Source organism: Uloborus diversus, chromosome 6, assembly GCF_026930045.1.
Source record: "Uloborus diversus isolate 005 chromosome 6, Udiv.v.3.1, whole genome shotgun sequence".
Classification (NCBI taxonomy): domain Eukaryota; kingdom Metazoa; phylum Arthropoda; class Arachnida; order Araneae; family Uloboridae; genus Uloborus; species Uloborus diversus.
Window position 1 is genome coordinate 138622037 of NC_072736.1, and position 20827 is coordinate 138642863.

A 20827-nucleotide genomic window follows, 5' to 3' on the forward strand; every position below is an offset into this window, starting at 1 on the left:
GTGGCGATTGTCTAGTGGTATCTACGACCGCCAAAGCAACGTCTTCTACGCGTGCAGAATCCACAGCATGGAGTCCTCTACCTGGCAAAATTCCCAGTTGTCCACATCTTTCGAACTTCCTCATCATCTCTCTTAAAGCGCGTGGTGACATCGGTCCTCGGCGTATGTTCTTCAGCCGACGGAATGCTCTTAAAGCAGCACATGAGTTCTCGTCATTCTGGTAAAAAAGTTTGACCAATAGAGCTTTGTCTTTCAAAGTCACCATTGTGTACCAGCGAGGTTGAAAATAACTGCCTGTGCAGCGCCTGTCTTCCACCTTCCACTTTTGTTTGGCTCATCTTTTGCATACGTTGCGCAGAAGCTTTATTTCTGCAAATCACGTTATTGAAATATGCAAATTTCCCCAATTACTTGTGTTACAGCGCCATCTATCGGCAACTTTTAGTACTATTTTTTTTTTTTTAAATAAATCACGAGCGCATGATTTGAAGTGTCTGTTTCCAAAATTTCATCACATTATGACCCATAGAATATCCTGTACAGGCCTCTGAGTTGGGGAACTTTAATTTGGACAACCCTGTATAAGGGAGAAGAAGTATTTAATTATGGGCATTATCTAAGTTATTTGAAAAGTCAAAACGATCTGGTATTTTTGTTCTTTTGTGTGCCATGTGCAATAAATCAGAGCTTTTTCTATTTTTCCATTTTTCGATTTTTAATGTGGGATATCTTTGATAGCAGACGATAAACATCCAGCTAAAGTAAATGTTTTCATTAGCAAACGATAAATACTTTTTACTAGCTGACGATCAATATAAAACGAAAATGATTAGTTTCATTTGCAAACGATAAATATCCTGTTACTATGCTACTTTGGCATTTAAAGTTATTAAAATTAAGAGCAGTAGCCAAATTGAATTTGAGAACCGCTTATTAAAAATTAGTGTTCAATGCATAGACTAATAATAAGAATAGACCGAGCTATAGCAACCCTTTTGCTGCTCATAAACCAAACCATGTGACTAGTGGATATCCTAGCAACAGCGGGCGTTGATCGTAGCAGACGATCGAAATAAAATAAATAAAAATTAATGGAACACGGAAGAATGATCTTTTATGGAGTCCGATTTGTAAATTTGTTATTCTAAGTTGTAAATATTTTGTTAATATAGTGAGTTTTTCGTTTAGAAAGTATTGTGCATTTTCTTTAGTCAATTTCAATAACTCTCTAAGCAATTAAATATTCAAGCGCCCAAAAAGAATCGGCAAACGGTAAGATTTTTACCTACAATTTCAATTTAAGATACCGATTAGTACATTTTTGCGTTAACGCAAAACGTTTACGCCATTACGTTTACGCCAACGCTGACGTAGTAGTTCCGAATGAAATAAAAGTTACTGAAAACTGTGACCAAAAACTATTACTAGTGTCAAAATAATGCATAACTAAAAAAAAAAATCTCTGCACTTGGAATTTTTTTTTAATGAAAACACATTGTCTTAAAATACATGTCGAGTGTCAAACTATAGATAATGCTGCCATCTAGCAACCATGCTGCCAAAGTCTTCGCCAAGCCCTTCCACTAGTCACGTGATACATCTATGAACCAATTTTCTTCATCAGCAAGAATGAAAAAGCTCGGTCTACTCTTATTATTAGTCTATGGTTCAATGTAATTAATTCAAAAGTAAGCATGCAAACGGTTCATTCTGCAGTATAATAGCAGAAAAAGCGATAAAAATTGTAATTTTAAAGGAAACTCCATTGCATTTCTGGGTCAAAATTATCAACTTTGGAATCTCGTTGCAGCCGAACTAGGGCCTATGCAGTCAAACCGCTATACCTGGGCTCATATCTAGTTGGAATTGACCTATATCTAGAATTTTGTTCAAATTTGTGACCCTCAAGGTCGTGCCGTTTGGTAGTTAGTTCTTTTTACTTCAGATGTTTTCCAAATCTGATAGGAAATTCCAAAAAATGTACAATGGAAAATTCACAATTTGTGAGTTTTTTCAAAAATAAACAAGAGAAATCTTTTTTTCTGAAACACATATTAAAGATGCTTCTTCAATTCACTTTAAATAGAGGCTATTCTTTTTTTTGTAATCGTCCCGTCTTCTTTAACTTACAAAATATTTTCCAAAAAAGCTAAATGGATTTTTGATGTCCATAATGCCCTTTCAGTTTTCTATAAAAAGGAGCTATTGCTCTAGAAGTTGAAGTTGAGGTTCTAGTTTTCTTAGATTTCTGTTCTCAAGACATTTGTTGCAGATGATGTAAAATGCTTTGGAATTGAATGCTTTTTTACTTTGTATAAAGAAAAGGCTAAATTCACTAGATTAGCTAAATGTGTCGAGCACTGCTGTAATTTTATCTTCAACTAATAAATAAGTTTTACATCGTTCTACCATTTTTAATGTTTGGGTGAATTTAAGTTGTACTCTGTTTTTTCAATGAATTTTTAAGAGTATAATTATTTTGATGTATGAAGTGCAAAATAATTTGTGCATAAAATAACAGCGACAGTCCTGAAAAGTTTCATTGCGTTTATTTATTCATTTTTCGAGTGTTTTTTTTTTACATCCGGTTCATTTTAGTAATCGTATACAATTACTATATTATATGATACAGTTACTATATTATATAATATACTATATAATATTTATTAACAGTTACTATATAGTAACTGTATTTCTCTTTTTTTTAGTTGAAATTGGCCCTATTTCATACCAGCAAATGAAAATTTAAACTAAATCGTAGTTTCTTTTTACAGGCGAGATATATTTTATACCCGTTACTCTCTTTTACAAACATCACAAACGGAGCATTTTAACGACCTGTCTTTTTCTTTTTCTCAAATTTTGGTGATGACGGATCGTTTCCAATCTACAGAACATTGTTTCTGGGGAGGGAGGGGGGGGATGAAGATTCACAGAAATCCCTACATGTGTATATAGATTTTTTTCTTGGATTTTAAATGTAGAATGAAGTTACAAAATTTAATAAATTACTTTTAAATTTAAAAAAAAAAAACCGCCTTCAAAAAATACCCAGGAACTAAAAAGCAAAAAATAACTGATTAGACTTACATTCTATTTCCTACCCAAACATAGAAATGAAATTTATTTTACAATTCCAGTACAAAAATCAACTAAACTAAACACCGAATTATAAAATAAACACTGATTTAAATTACTATACAATGAATTATTTTAAATACCTAACTAATTATATACGCTCTCTTAATTTTTAATAATCTTTTGAAGTCAGGGCCTCTTATAAACAACTACATAACGTAATTGACAACCCACCGAATACTGAATTAAAGACTAATTTAACTATACGCGATATTAGTCTTTAAAACTACGTTAGGTAGTAGTTTATAGGAGGCCCCGTTTTCAAAAGGTTATTAAAAATTAAGAGATCGTATATAATTAGTTAGGTATTTAAAATAATTCATCGTATAGTAATTTAAATCAATGTTTATTTTATAATTCGGTGTTTAGTTTAGTTGATTTTTGTACTGGAATTGTAAAATAAATTTCATTTCTATGTTTGGGTAGGAAATAGAATGTAAGTGTAATCAGTTATTTTTTGCTTTTTAGTTCCTGGGTATTTTTTGAAGGCGGTTTTTTTTATTTAAAAGTAATTTATTTTTTGATTTTTAGTGGTGTAAATAGCACGGCGAGTGTTTCGGAGGCTTCCGACGACTGTGAAGAAAGGCTTTTTCAAATGCGTAACTATGTACAAAAAAAATTTTTCTTCATCATTAGTTCAACTTTATCAAAGTTTGCTTTCCGAAAGCAAATGCACGAGTCACTAAAAAAAACCTGAAATCGCTTTAACTTTAAATTTGCAAAATTGTAAATTTTAGAATTGTAATATTGTGAATTGTAATTTATGTTTCGCAATACGTGTCATGTAATTCGTGATAAAAGTCGCATGTTTCTTCACATGGCCCCCCCCACTATAGATGAAGATTAAAAATTCCACTAGAATGAATTTTATGTTTGCTTCGGAGAATCCTTGATTCAAAACTTTCATTATCATTACTCTTAATAATAATTTCTTTAGTACTTTCTTTAACTATAGGTAAAGAAAGTATATACCTTTGTTTTATGACCTTTGTTTATCAATAGGTTTTATATTTAATCGTTTGTGAGGGAAATTGCATGAAACTTACTGTTTTACCCTTAACTTTTCCCTAAAGAACAGATAGGGTAAATCAAAGATTTGGAACCTAAGTTAGACCACCCCTAAACAAAACCACCACTAAACAAAAAAAAAAAAGGATGAAAACCGGTTCACTAAGTGAGACGATATACAAAGTTAATAAAGTACAAATCGATTTAAATGTGAGTATGATATTTGAAGAGTTCCTTCAGTTTCATCAAACATGAACTTGATTACCATTAGACGGCCGAGGAAGTATACCGTTTCAAAGAAAAAAAGAATTTTCCTTATCAATACAGGCAGGGGCGTGCACAGAAATTTGGGAGCCCATCACAAATGACTTTTCCAAGACCCTCCTCCATATTGTTTACCCCTATATTTCACCCCTAGTTAAAAAAATATTGGCCCCTTCAGGCTCAGGCCTGGGCCAACAGGTGTCCCTCCCCCCTCCCTGTGCACGCCCCTGGGAACAGGTGTCTTCGAGTATTTATGGAACATTGTACAAAGAAAGAACAAATCCGACGAGTTCAGAACCTCCTCCTTTTTTTTTGAAGCCTGCTAATTAATATAACCCTAATTTCAAATTGAACTGGCGGCATCGTGAAACAGAAAATCTAGAATATTGGTCAAACTTGAGAAATCATACACAGTTATAATGTATATTACTAATAATATAAATTAAATCGTGGGGGAGGGGTGTTCTGTATTCAATTCCCCCTCAACAGAACACTAAATATATTTAAAAATTGGAATATTAAATAACGAACTTTATATTTTAGTGCCTAAATAAAGTTATTTATTAGTAAATAAAATATTAAGGTAAATTGATCCAACTATTAAAGTAACAAAATATATTTAATTTAATGCTTTGCTACGCAGTAATTGATACATTAGTAACATCTATAATAAAAAATTAACAGGCGGCGCAGGTTGAGAAAATTAATCATCCATGTGCCGCGAGAATTAAATATCGTTTAAGAGAAAGCCAAATTCTTAGGCGTGAAAATACACCGATCACAGCAACACCACGTGATCGTGACGTATGAAATTTAAAGTTTCTTGGATTTCTCCGAGACGACTTATCAGATCCAGACCAAATTACAATGGGACCATCTGGAAAGTATACCCTTCCAAACAAAAAAAAAAAAAAAAATCAAATCGGTCCAGTAGGCTTGGAATGATTCGAAAACACACATAAAAAGCCGCAATACGAATTCATAACCTCCTTTTTTGAAGTCGGTTGATGACACTTCATGCTGTTATAACCAGGGTTGCCAACTTTGGAGAAACAATTTTAAGAGCATCTGTGGTGAATTTAAGAAACCTATTGAAATTTTGCGGAGCAGCTCGATAATTTGCAAAAAATTCAATTTAAAAAAAACGAGAAGCACTTATCTGAAATTGCTTTTGATTTTTGATAATCTTTTTAAGCACTAGCACAAAAATAAAAAACACCTTTTAACACTATGTCATGCTTGAAAACGCTCGGCCGGGAAATGCGGAGCAAAAAGGAGTTTCGCTATTTTTGCGGAGCATTTGGCAACCCTGGTTATAACCCAAACTATCGACTGTCTTGGGGGCACTAATATTTTCCCAAACATATACATGACCTTAGATTTGCACAATCTGAGATTTTCTTTTTTGGAGCAGAAGGGGGGGGGGGAGGGGGTTTATAACCAGGATTCGATAAAGCCCGTTCGCCAGTTTGCCGTGCGACACAAAAAATTATTTTTTGGTATCTAATTGTTTTAGATCATGAATCTTTCAGCAGCCATGTTATATGGAATTTGGTTATAAACTCTCGAACATAATTTTTTTGTCTGATGCCTAAAATTTTTACGTGGCTCCTAAGAATTTAGTTTTTGTCGGTCGCTATTTATAACCATCCTTAGATATATAGTACTATATACAGTGATGTTCCAATCAATTTTTCTGAGGGTATTATTCCAGTAATTCATTACGCACAATATATGTATGCTGTCATACTATGAAAAATGTTCAAGTTTTAGGGTGTACGCTATATGCCCTAAACAATGTTTGAGAGTTTACGGCGTATATGGAGTATACCCTATGGGAACACCACTGACTATATATACACACAAGTGGTACCCGCACGGCTTTGCCCGTAGTAGAAAAATTAAAAGCTCATTTGGTTCACCTGTATATTTACAAATAATGGATCATGAATTTCTCGCCAATTGGCTATGTTTATTTGCTCGCCCATTTTACAGTTCCACGTTATGATAATTTCGTAATTTAATCTTCCACGTTGTGATAATTTGCTCGGTAAAATGTTCTTGAAATTAGAATATAAAAAGAACAAAATCAAATTTTCGAAAAATCGCTTGGAGGTGCACACTCCCATGCTACAAACTAACTTTGTACCAAATTTCATGAAAATCGGCCGATCATTTTAGGCGCTGTGCTCCTCACAGACATCCAGAGATCCAGATGTCCAGACTGAGATTCAGACAGAGAGACTTTCACCTTTATTATTAGATAATAAACCCTCATTATTAGATAATAAACCCTTATTATTAGATATTAAAGATAATAAACCCTCTAGAGTTGTTGGAAACATGGCTTAAGACCAAGGGTGGATACAGAAATATTCGTCAATTGAAGGCAAAGCTTGGATACGTTGCATGTAGTTGTGCCTTAGCCCTGGCTTAAGGGCGGTAACTTACTGTTTAATATTCTAGTGTTTCCTTCAATTGACGAGTTGAGCAGCACCATTGCTGCGGACTCTGGCTGGAGGGCTAAAGTTACTTTAGCTACCGGTTTGTTGGCAGTCTCAGCTTCAATGAGATGACATCTGCCTTCAGCTCGGTTATTGTCTATTCCATACAGATGAGTTTGCATCAAAGACGAAAATGTGGTCTCTGGATGGCATAACCGAGCTATCGTAATATTGCTTGAAGTAATTGTTGTAACCGATATGATAACACCCTGAAATCTGTTCAAACAAAAACATAAAATCATCAGTATCAATAATCAGTGCAAAAGTCTTCAAATATAGCAACTAAATTTGAAACGGAGGGAGTATAAATTTCATACTGATGTAAACATTTCTTGAACATTTCCACTGGTCAATTTCTAATCTCTCTTTTCTTTTTCCACAGCCGGCCTCATGAACGGAATGGAGGGCGGCGGCGGGGGTGGACAACAGAACGGTGGCTGCGAAGACTCGAAGACGAATCTGATTGTCAACTACCTGCCCCAGACAATGACACAAGAAGAAATCCGATCACTATTTTCCTCCATCGGCGAGGTTGAGTCTTGCAAACTCATCCGAGACAAGGTTACAGGTAGATTAGAAAAAACACAAAACTCTTATTGCTCCATCTTTTTTTTCTTTTTTTTTTGTGATCTAAGCTAAGACTTACTACACTTTTTACTAGTGCATTAAAACTCTAAAAATAAAAATATATTTCAGTGTCCTAAAATATCTATTGTAACCAAGTACTCCAGATACTAAGAAAAGTTGAAATCAAGTGTTAATCGAGTAATAAAATATCCGATCTTCCTGAAAGTGATTTTCGCACGGTCCATTATAGATTAAAAAAAAAAAAAAAAAGCTGTCTGCACGTTTTCGTTAGTGGGAATCCCTGACAGAAATGTCTTTAGGTCAGCAACAGGTGGAAGTCGCTAGCAACTAATTCGGGGCTTAAGAGTGGATGTCAAACACCTTACAGAGCGGAATTGTTTCAGAAGATTTTTTTTTTTTTTTTTTCAGTTTTCCGTGCGCGGGTGGAGAATTGTGACAATCGCTGTATTTTAGCGGCAGAAATCTATGATGTACTAGCTTATAACAACTTATCCCATGGTTTGACATGAAATGTTATAATTTTGGTGTTTTCTGTGTAAGTAGTTAAAATATCGTTGCATCATTTGCATTAAATTTTCCCCTTCATTCAAGTAAGGATTTTTTACTGACTAATGTCGAAATTCTACTGGGGATTTTTGAGTGCTGTTGTCTTAGTTATAATGAGTATTTTTAGGGTCTGTTTACGCTGTTTTTGAACTATTGCCTTTATTCTAATGACTCTTTTAGCCTTTTCGTTATCTATTTGGGAGAAAAAGATACGCCTCATCTCCTCATGGCTCGCGTACCATGAGGCTTGGCTCCAGTAGCGTAACTGTGAAGTCTAGCGCCCCTGGCGAACTAAAGAAATTGCGCTCCCCCCCCCCCAGGGTCGCCAAATGGGAAATCACCGGAGGTCATTGTGACCTCATTTTTTTTTTAACATTTTGATTTTTTAATTCGACTAATGGGAGGCAGCATTGTAATTTTTTTTTATTTTCTTTTTTTAGAATTGTTTTCGACGATGCCCAATATTCCTTCTCAGTAGATGTTATGCATGTGTATATATATACATACCCTCTCTAGCTCTTTTTCTTGCGAGTTTTTTTTTTTTTAAATTTTTTAAAGCATTTTTCAAATTCTATGATAAAAAAAAAAAAAGAAAACCTCTTAATTTTTTTTTTAATCAGTCGAAATGCCACTTCCCGGGCTGCTGCGCCCCCGGCGAGAGCCACTCCTGCCAACCCCTAGTTACGCTACTGCTTGTCTCACGTGCATATTAATTAATATTTGAGACTGTAACCGACGTTTTAAACTACCGAAAAATAATGATATATTGTCTCGTTTGCATGTTGAAGATAAAAAGATGCTGACGTCGTTTTTTGTTTGGTGTTTTAGCAGGCCAGAGTCTAGGCTACGGATTTGTGAACTATGTTCGGCCAGAAGATGCAGAAAAAGCCATTAACACATTAAATGGCTTGCGTCTGCAAAACAAAACAATAAAGGTATTAAATCATTTATTATTTTCAATTTAATCTTCTTGTAATGTTTAAATAACATTTCTAATTCAGTTTTATGTTTTGAAAAGTTTATTGCTTCATTTTGCAAAGTAAAACTATCTTTCAAAAATGAAGTCTATGCTTAAATATACAGTAAATTCCCGATTATTCGTGGAATAGAGTGGCCCGGTAACCGCAGATTATCCGAATAATAGGTAAAAACGTTATGATATTTAGTGTAAACAATAGTTAAAAAATATTAATAGCACTCACACACACATTATAAATTATAACTAAAACATTGCTACATTGCATCTACTAACATTGAATATAAAAATATACTTATGTAAAATCTGAAAGCGAACAATAACACAATCATATGTTAAAAAGAAAAAAAAATGTGAAAAGACCCATGGGATAATCCGAACCGCGGATAATCCAACCGCCGATAATCAAGCGTTTACTGTATTTTCTCATCCAATATCTTGCTTTACATGTACAAACATGCTTTTACATATTGAAGCGCTGTGTCTGAATATTGCAATGTTTGACAGCTGTTTTTCCTAAATTTAGCGCTTATTCCATTAATTTTCACTCTAAATTATCTAACTGTCTTGAATCGTGACTTATATGTTGTTTGCTTTGCAACTATTTCAACATGTAATTCTATGGGCTTGGCGAGAAAGTGTAGAGATATCACCAAGTTGGCATCATTTCTGGTGACTAACTTGTCAGAAAACCGCCAAATGTCACTATATTTGGCGACATTTAGAACCTAATGTATCACTATGTAATTTATTTTAATATTGGCATATTTTCTTCAGAGGGTATAAACAGCATCTGCGTCGATCAAGGGCACGCTGAGCTTAATTACTTGTGAGGGGAAATTTTTTTAATTTAGCAAATGAAACTCTAAACTTACCGATCGATAAAGTACGAGAAGACATACGTACCTTCATCATCTAATAAGAAGAGACATTGGGCATCATTAAAAAGTGGGAAAATAATCAATACTGCTATTTTGACCCCGTATTAGGGGAAACTTCAGACAATATTTAGAGAACCAGGAGTGTTTTGGGGAGGTCACAGGACTTCCATTGACCTCTCATCGGAGCGCCTCGAACTGCAAGATTGCAATACTGTCTAAAAGTCTGCGGAATCATCATACAAAATTTGCTGAAAAGGTAAAATTTTTGGGAGGCCACCCCCTGTGGCCTCTTATCGGGTATCTCTGGTCATTATTTTAAATTAATCTTGCTTTTAAATGTGCTCAAAATAGTAATAATAATGATGTTATCAAGTACTTTGGAAGTAGTATGCAAAAAGTTTCGAAGTTTTCTTATAATTGAGCGTTATATCGTGTTAAAGGAAAATGAAGACTTCTCGCTTCGTGTTAAATCGAAACCATGCTGCTGCTGTTGAAAACTGTGTTTTGGAGAGTTAACGAAAACAAAAAGTAAAACACAAGAACAATGAAACTAAAAAAAAAAATAATAATAATAATTTGAATTCTAAAATTTTGAATTCAAATTATGTGTTTCGCAATCACGAGTTGCGACAGGACCCTACTCATTAGAGTTATTGTTTCTAGAAACGGCTCCTGTCCCCCCAAGCCTGGCTTGTACGTGTGCGTAGACCTGTGTATAAGTATGATGGCATGCGTGTATGTGTGTAAAGGCGCATGTGTGTGAGAGCGTGTATGTGTGTGAGCATGAATGTGTGTGAGCGTGTATGTGTGTGAGCATGTATGTGCGTGAGTATGTATGTGTGTGCGTGTGTGTAGGACATGGAGGTCACCGACCAGGAGACGCGAATTCCGGGGGACGGTGCTCAGGACCGCAGGAGCTGCGACTGCAGAGGACGGTGGGGTTGAAAAGGAACCGGACGCCAAGGACAGTCAAGTGAAAACAATTAGCAATCGTGATTGCTCAAAAAAGGATGCAACGAAACTGATGACAACTCACCCAGAGATGATGTATCTAACACAGGATCAATGACCGCTATCTTTACGTCCGCAAACGATTTTTCTATAACTGAGAAAAAATAGGCCGGTGAGTGATGAGTATGCTACACCAGTATTTAAGATATGTTCATACAAAATTTAATTTGTAATTGTATTTCAGAGTATTTTTTGATGAACACAATTCTAAATCTATCCAAAGTGTCATATGCAATTTGTCGAATAAGGTAATTTTTCGGAAGGTCAAAGTGACCTTCCACGACCTGAAATCGGGGATACCTATAGCTTCAATGTTAGCGAGTCGTTATTTAGTCAGTTGTTTTCAGTCAGCAGTGAGTTGCTTGGTCATAATGCCACCGAGCTGTTTGAGTTGTGATTTCGTCTCAGTGTTTTAATGCATTTGGAAGTAAATGTGTGTTTACAGAGCTTTATGCTTAACTGCTGAGGGTGTTTTAGCAATTTACACTATTTGTGGATAGCGTAAATAAATTTCCTGTGTTTTTAAAGGGATCGAGTCATATTATTTGTAAAGGCATTATTGACGCATTCACCTCGGCCCCTCTACACACGTAAACGAGTGTAATCATTGCCTAAATTTAATCTAGATTCGTCGCTGAAGACGATCTGGTTCCATTTGGTTGCTAAACATTCCCGTCAAACGCGACACTATTCCTAACGAAGTCGACAGTGTGAAAGCCCTAATCTTACCTTTGTTTTGAGTGGCATACCGCACCTACAGCGGGGGAGATGTTATGGGGTGCCATCGCATAGGTACAAGGTCGCCCCTAATATTAATGGACAACAACTTGATAGTCCAGTGGTACTTTCGTAACATGCTTCAAGCTCATGTGTTGGGCCCTATGCATGGACTCCCAGGTGTTATTTTTAAGCAGGACAACGATCGGTCACGCACATCGATGGTGTCACAGGTCTTCCTCTACCACATTGTCACTTCTGATCTGCTGGATTTGTCACAGATTGAGCATGTCTGGAATAACTTGGGTTATAGGTAAGCTGAAGAGTCTACGAGTTGGATCGAAATAGTGGCGCGTTTACAGTAACTGGGTGGGTAGAACACGTAGGACATCGCACGAAACTTTTATAGGTCGTCTGTATCACCTGGTGTATCACGCTAGGAATGGCTCAACAGGGTACTAAAACCTTCATTCATTTGGAATTTTTTCTATAACAAATAATCATTTTGCTTTCATTTTCTGATCACTTTTTTGCATCAATGTTGTCCTTACGTGTGCGAAATTTTGATTCATTCTGAGTACTCCTTCGAGGTGCGCCATTTTTTTTTTATGGAGTGTCTTTTTCTTGTTTCAAGTTTTTGATTTATGACACCAATCTTTCCTCATGATAACAATAAGCAATGACTCCCTTGACCCATATTAGTTGCTACATTTAATTAGTTTTGTACCGATTGGTATTACTTACGATTTTATGAGTTCGCTGTTCATGGTATTATTTAACAATACGTACTTAGCAAGCATTCCCTCCTTCCGTTCTTCAATCAGTACCAAATTAGTTTAAAAATCCAGCATTCGTACAGTCTTGATCCCCGCTTCATTTTGCAAAGAATCTACTCGAAAAGATCAGCTTGCTTTCGAATCATTCGAATTCGTCTACATAGAATCAATACACATATATAATAGGGATAGGTTAGGGTTCCAAGAGAAAACTTGAATTCTTCCAGGGGTGCCGCGAGCCGGAAAAGTTTCGGAACCTCTGAGTTAGAATCCAGTTTTATGGGATTAATGGTGGACGAGTCATTACAGCACGTGGTGCGTGGTGGTTTAAGGCTGCTCGAACCCTGTATGTTTGAAACCCATTTGGTACAAATTTAAGAAAGAAAAAAGAATATGCCTGGTAAGTAAATATTGTTGATTTGATTGATAGCATGTCACAGTGAAATCACTGAGACATAGTTAAATAAAATCCTAAAATCATCAATTTGAATATTTAGTACAAAAATATTCAAATGTAACTACTAATTCGAGACAAAATTTTCGACTTAGGTATTGCGACTGATTTGCGACGAAGCGAGTAATAAACATTAAAAACAGTCGGTTAGTTTTGACATTGGGATTCTGTCATGTCTTATAATGTAAACGATATTACTTGATGTGACATGCATTACTGTTCCGTGCTCAAATTGTGATCCTGTTCCGTGCTCAGGTGTCGTATGCCCGTCCGAGCAGCGAAGCCATAAAGGGTGCCAACCTGTACGTGAGCGGCCTGCCAAAGACCTTCACTCAACAGGACCTGGAGGCACAGTTCTCCCCGTTCGGGCGCATCATCACCTCGAGGATATTGTGTGATAACATCACAGGTAATAGTGGCGGTCAGTAACAGTTTTTTCAATTTCATTTCACACACACACATACACACTCGCTCGCTTGCTCTTTTCCACTTCTTTCTCTATAGTGCCAGCAAGTACTCTTTTCCGCTCTATTGCTTGGCAGTCTTTTGCTTTCAATGCTGTAGAAATTAGAATAAGACATCCTCATTTAAATAATAGCCGATGATCGAGTAACCCGCGTGTTTCAACAATAAAACTCGCGCCACGGCACGATAATTTGATAATATGTTTTGATAATGTATAACACGCAGGGAAAGGCTTTATTGTGATAAGACTTTACTCGATCCGGCAACTTAACTGTTTTACTGGTAAGACTGTGCCATTTCAGGGGAATGAAAATTACGAAAAAGTGGTTGAAAATTAACGCTACCTATTGGAGTTTAGGGTTAATCCACTGGAGTTAAGGTTACAGTTTCAACTATCAAAATATCACCAAACAGGCAATGCCGTCGTTCAAATGTAGAACGAATTTTCACCCGTCATACTTTGACGGACGATTTTCTAGTGTAATAAAGAATAGTGGTTTTCAAATGGGCAGAGAGAGAGAGAGAATAGAAGCTTACCCTCCCTCCCCCAAAACCATTGGTTATAATTCACCGCGGTCATTGGCAGAGCCTGATTAAGACATAAGAGGGCCCAAGGCCAATAAGTTTTAGTGGTCCCTGTATTCAGACTTCACAATTTTAGCTGTAGGATAAAACACATTTATTTTTTGACTAAAATCATTTTTGGCATTTGGGGACCCTTAAATAATGGGGGCCCTACGCAGACCTAGTTAGCCTACTCAGTAATCAGGCTATGGCCATTGGTCAATCTTCATGTTCTGGACCCTTGAACTTGGTCAATTCTAAGAGATCGTATTACAGTGACCGCCGCCTATATGAATCACATTTGTTCTAAGAAATTTTGATTCCATAAAGCGGCTAATTCAATAAAGCTGGATTTTATTCTGTTTTTGACAATTTGATTCGTTAAAGCGGCTGATTCAATTACCTTCGTCCACTATACTTCAAAACTTTTTGAAAATGGCGCTTAGTTTGCTCAACGAAGAAGTGCTTTTAAGAATGCTGCAAGCTATTTCAAAAACTGAGCAACAAACGGTAAATTTAGCATAACTCGAGAAGAAGAAAGGTTACTGCAACAAAATTTGCGTATACACCCTTGCAGTGAAATATGAAAGCAGCTCCTCAGTAAAACATATGATCGATATAAGGCCAGGCCAGTGGTTGGAAAAACTACATTTTTTTTGTAGCGAACTACAACTACAACTACTTTGTTACAAATGTAGTTAACTACAACTACAACTACTTTTTTCAAAATGTAGCAACTACAAACTACTTCTGAAATGTAGTCGCTACTTCGCTACTTTCCAAAAAATAAGTAAATACAAAGCATACACAATAGGTTGTCCCTCAAAAAATGAAAGTCAATTTTTTAAGTCGCATACACTCTTGTATTTTTCCTCTTGTGTTAAAACAATCATGAAAAAAAGTTTCATATAATTTGCACAACGGTAACCCGTGCCGACTTGCACCTGAAAGTGTAAAACCATACTTGTATGCTAGGCCAAATCGGGGGAAAAAAAAAGAAAGAAAAAAAAAAAAAAAAACTTTTTTTAGAAAATTGAAATTTCTGTAAATAAAACGCTGCCCTTGTACCCAACACCCCACATGTACCACAAGAACATTTATTCAAATTAAAAAAAAAAAAAAATTAGATATGCCACACTTAACCTAAAATTTATAATTTTATTTAAAAAAATGTTTTTTTTTTATTTTTTCAGTTATCTTCCAAAAAATTACATATAAATTTAAATAGAATATCAAGTTCAAAAATTACTGGCGAACACATTTACAGATCAACAATTACAAACGAATAATAAAAAAATTATATATTTTAAATGAAAAATTTAACTCAACCTGGAAAAAATCCATATCTTTGAGTACTATGTGGGAGACTTAAAAATTGCAGGAAAGCAAAAATTTCTTTCTAACGCTAATTACCTACTTTTCTTCTTTACTGTTTATATTTTTCAGCTTCATAATTTCATAAAATCTTACATATCTGATAATATGTATCAAAAACTTAATTTTTTGAAGAAATGTTAGGCCACGTGTGGGAAATCTAAATGGTTTTTAATTTGAATAAATATTTTTGTGGTGCATATGTGGGGTGTAGGAGCAACGTTTTATCAACAGAAATGTTGAGTTTCTAAAAAAAAACATTTTATTTTAATTGGTTCACACTTTCAGACATAATCGGCACTTGTTGCCGTTGTTCAAATTATATGATTTTTTTTTTTTTTTTTTTGACGTAAAAGGATAAAATATAAGAGAGTGTGCGACTTGAAAAATCAACATTCGATTTTTTTTTTGGGGGGGGGACACACCCTAATACACAAACACACCGTAAGAGGATTGAACAAAAAAAAGATTGATAAATTAGCTCATCAGAAGATACTAAGAAAAACTATCCGTTATCATACTCTCATACACTGTAATGCTCGCATTTATTGTAAGTCCTCCAAAACAGTTCAACTTCATCCTTTTCTATAATAGTTTCAGTAGCTTCTTTTTATTTGGTGAATACTGTCGAAAATTTAAGCCTCGCTAAAATATTTTTGTTTTTCAATCTTCGGTCTGTTCATATAAAACTCACCAAATTTTCAACTCGCGAAATCACCGATATCTTCATTTTCGCGAAAATAAGTGCTTTTTTCAATATAAATATTGGTGAAATAAAGAAAATTACGACGGCAAACTAATGGCGTCGAACAGATAGAACGTATGGCGTCAAAATGAAATGCCTGAGGTCACCTCGTATTTTTATGAGTCTTATTTCTCATTGCATTCGCTGATGTACTTGTGTAAAATTTGCGCCAGTCAAATTCGTTTGAAACTTGATTTTTTTTTTTCAGTTTAGTTAAAAGTAGTTTCCAGAAATCGCTACAAACTACTATTTTTTTGTAGTTAACTACTCACTACACTACTTTTTTCTAAAAGTAGTGCGCTACACTACAAACTACTCAAAAATGTAGCTACTACAATAGCGTCGCTACTTGTAGCGCGCTACTTCCAACCACTGGGCCAGGCTCATTTCATCAGTTGCTATTTCCCTCGTTGCGTTGGATCTTGTGCTCATTTCTTCATTTATGTGTTACAAATTACTGGTCCCACACCCTGCAGATCAATATTTGCAATTAAGCATTTTCAATAACGTGTTAGAGACTGTTACAATGTTTATTTGAGAACTAATTGTTGGTTTTCACTGTTATTTTGTGTGGCATTACCCAGGGTCGCCCCAATCTTAGACTTTTGGAAGGGCGGAAATGTTCAAATTGCCGAATGAAACTTCAAATTTTGACGAATGGAAATCCTAATTTCGCCGAATGGAATTCCAAGTTTTGCCGAATGATGACAATTTTGCAGAATAGAACTCCAGATTTTTACCGGATGATGACAATTTTGCCGAACCGTGAGACAAAATTTGCCGATCAAGGAAATTATTGGACATTCACAATGACCTTTCGTGATTTCTTATCGGGGTGCCCCTGGCATTACCTCTTCTGTTCATCAACCTGTGAAACTTGCATTGTGTTTTAACAAATAGCTTTCACTTTACACGATTTTTTCTGTCTGTTGCTTGTTTTTTGAGATGGAATGTATTTTAATGCAATATGATCAGCATTTCGAGAAAAAATTTACTAATTTTGCAATGAATTCAATTACTGTCGCTTAGTGTGATTTCATTTGTTCAGCATGCTTTGGTTCTGATATGCAAGTCAAACAAGAAATGTTAACATGTCTTAGATGAAACCACTCTTTACACATTGGTTTAAAAAAAGTTGATTTCGACAATATCATTACTTCAGTAAAGAATTTAATTTAACGAATGCTGTATCTGCATCTTAGCGTGATCATAGCTTCTCGAAAGGTATTGGTTGTTACTAACAGTTGCGTCTATTTACTTTAGAAATCTGTTAAAAAGTTACTACATAGAAATATCATTACAATAATTTCGTAGAAAACTATTTTTAGTGAATGAAATTACCACCATTTTTTTGTTTGATCGTGTTAGATTAATTGCTTGTGGTTCTGATGAACCGCTAAACTTATTAACATAAAGACCTGCATGTGACCAACATATATTAATTTAAAATGATTTTTAATTCGTCGTCACTTCAGAAAAATTGGAATTTATTACTACCAGGGAGGGGGGACGGAGGGGGATCCAGATGCTCTTCCAAGAAAACTTAAGAATAATTATCTTGAAAAAAACACTTTAAAGCCATCTTACGTCTTAAATTAGTTAATTTTAAACCACTTCTGTAAAAATGTTTCAAATAGAATGTCATGGTACTTTTTTCCGCACTTTCTACTTTTCGCCTTTCTTCTTTTTTTTCCTTTTCAGCTTATGGGGGTGCCACGGCAGTCCTGGTGACCCACGTGCTAACGCCTTTTCCTATCGCTTACTTAAAACAAAACACATGGTGCCTATTCAAGATTGTATAAAACCAGCAGGGAAAGATTTCTCGCCCAGAATGAGCATTTTATTACAAAAGTCGTAGTTTTTTAACATAAAAATGTAGATAGAACGTACGACATCGCTTGAAAAAAAGACAAAAGACTATTTCTTTAAGAGTTTTGACGTTTCTACTAGGGGAGTTTTCCGGCGAGACTCTAATTCGCTTGTCTTTATCAACTGAGCAACATCCGAAGAACAGCTGCAAGCAGGATGATGACCTGATACCCAATAAAACTTTCCCTCGATGAAAAATGTACAACATTTGCACGCCATGTTTTATTAATTTTATGCGAGTGCTAATGTAGTGTATTGTACGTGGTACTTTAAAGGTTGTACTAATCTTATGTAGAAGTAACGGTCATGTGAGTGAGGGTTGCATATTCGTAGAGACACATTCTTTTTTTTTTCATCGGTGTTTTAGGTAAAGCTTTGTATCAAACTAGTTTCAACCATGAATTATTCGTTAAGCTGACTTTTCGCGAGGAATCTTGACCTTGCTGTTTATACAATCTTGATAGGGACACCTCATTTTGGAATTTTCTTTCAAAATTTTGATGTAATTATTATTATTATTATTATTATTATTATTATTATTATTATTTTTTGACCATCACCGTAATACAGGGTGTCCTGAAATAGACTGATGGTTTTCAAAGAGTTAAACGTAAAAGCAGCTCAAGTTGAAAGAACAATTCTTGCAGAAAAATCATTTGACAGCGCATTTCGAAAATATATCATGTGATTTTCAATTACTTTTCTTTAATTTACGGATTTGCTGTCTGCAATGCCATCTGTTGGAAAGTTTTTTGCACTAAATTCTGAGATGAAAAATGTATGCCCTGTCAGCCTGTCATATGAATTTTCTGCAATAACTGTTTCTTTTCTTTTTTGTTTTTTAAAAATCTTGACCGTTTTTCTGTAATGAATTTTTGAAAATCTTCTGTTCATTTCAGGGCACCTTGTGCAAATATTGAATTGTTTTCATTTATAAATACTAAATTGCCATGTATGCCGTTCCATTTTTTATCAAATAATCAAGAAATAAAGAAAATTAGCTACAAGCAGGTCAACACAGAAACTTTTGTTTTTGAAAACGTAGCGGTAAATTAATTGGTTTATCTTCCTTAAAAGAAAGACTTTTGTAGACAACACACGAATATGTTATGTTACAACTTCGTTTTGTTACTATTGTTACCAAGGGCGCCCATATAGGGGGACAAGTGGGGGCTTAAGCCCCCCTTATAAATTTTAACTTTCTTTCTTTTAGTACTTTTTTCTTTGCAAAAACGTGAAAACATTTTTTCTCCAGTCATTAATGAATAATTTATCAAAAATGTCAAACTGTAATAATTCTAATCTGCACTGAAATCGGTTTCTATGGGAAAAATATCCTGCTAAACCATGGGGAAAATATCTGAGCCCCCCTTAAAATTTTGCATATGGGCGCCCATGATTGTTACTGTTTATGATCCCACCGGGGCTAGCTCTTAACTAGACCAGGTCTATGAGCCTATAAAGTCCTTAGAATGCCCATAACAAGAAGAAGACACCTAAAATGATTCTCCTTATCCAATAGAACCGAGGCCAGCTGAATGTTTCATTTAATATAACTTGCGACGCAGTTCCTCTCTGAGACGTTGCAAGTTGTCAGTAACAAACCTGGAGATGGTATAGCTTGACTACGGAGATATAGCGGATAAACTGGAAGCGAACCACTTCTTTTTGTAATGGGTTGGATCACCGATATCGCGCGAGAAGTAAAAAAAATTACTGTTTGCGCGTTCTCGCTGATCCTACTTATTACAAAATGAAGTGTACTGTTTCCCCTTCCATTTTACCCGTCAGCTCTCCGTGTTCAAGTTGCAGCCAACAGAGCATTGTCTTAACCAAAAGCAAGGACACCATCAGGGCGTTCTCTGCTACAACAATCATGTACCGGATGAGTGTTTCAGAAATGAATGTTCAAAAGTTTTCTTCTTGAGTAATTCTCAAGAAAGGTTAAGGATTTTTTTTTCAAAAAGGCATCGGCATCTTCTTTCGCTAGAACATTGGTAATTTCGTTCCCATACAGTCCCACGTGCGTAGAAATGCACTGTATATAAATTTCATAAGTTTGGGAAAGGTATTGTAAGCTGGTGAAGACTGCTATTGTGCTGTAGCTCGCACTAAAGCCCTGGATCTTAGTTTAAAAGTAGCGACGCTTCCGCCATTTTTGGGCTAAAAGTCGCTTTTTCCCTATGTATGCTATAGTGCAGTAGCATGTTTTGTTTCTTGATAGTGATTTCTTATTAACTCCATGTCAATCTGCAATCAAGAAGCAAAAAAACTCTACTTCATCTTAGCAGACAAAGAAAGAAAAAGAAATCGGTACTTATACAAAAGATGGCAGACATGTTACAGTAAAACCTGTAAAGTTGACCACCCTTGTAAGTTGACCATCTATCTAAGTTGACCGCGTTTTTCAGGCACGGAATTAGCCCTTATCATATAAATCAACCTCTGTAAGTTGACCACCTGTTTAAGTTGATCAATGAAGTAGTGCACCGCAGGTGGTCAACTTACACAGGTTTCACTGTACTACTTAAGCTACGATCTAGGACTTTAGCTCGCACTACAGCTTTATTTCTTTCATTCTCCCCCCCCCCTTTTTTTGTCAGAGTATCTCATAGAAAAGACGTTATCCGTGTAACGTAATCAAAAAAAAAAAAAAAAAAAATATATCAAATGGCGGCTACATTCATAGATGTTTATTGACAACGGAACGACAAATTTTACAATATGCACAGGAAGAGCTTTTTTAACAGTTATTTCCAACCGGGAACGCGAGGAACATCCTTACGTTTCGGGCTTCTTGAAAGGTTTCCTCTAACACCCGTACGTTTTGGGCCTCTAGCAAATTCTCCATTGGTCCTCTAGACCTGTGGTTCTCTACCTCGGGTTCGTGGACCACTAGTGGTCCATTTTCATGTGGTTTGTAAACAGTTAAGTGAAAACTAACCTA

General features: G+C 35.5%; 1 protein-coding gene across 3 annotated transcripts in view; it reads left to right on the forward strand.

Annotated features, from left to right (window-relative positions):
- LOC129224213 (ELAV-like protein 4) overlaps positions 1-20827 on the forward strand; it is a 97301-nt gene that overhangs the window by 67566 nt on the left and 8908 nt on the right. For 2 of the 3 annotated variants that reach the window (XM_054858636.1, XM_054858634.1), the window contains exons 2-4: positions 7297-7482; positions 8877-8983; positions 13119-13284. In XM_054858636.1, coding sequence (XP_054714611.1) covers positions 7305-7482; positions 8877-8983; positions 13119-13284 — 451 coding nt within the window. In that variant the 5' untranslated portion in view covers positions 7297-7304. The remainder of the gene's footprint in view (positions 1-7296; positions 7483-8876; positions 8984-13118; positions 13285-20827) is intronic. The other variant, XM_054858635.1, reaches the window with a different exon arrangement.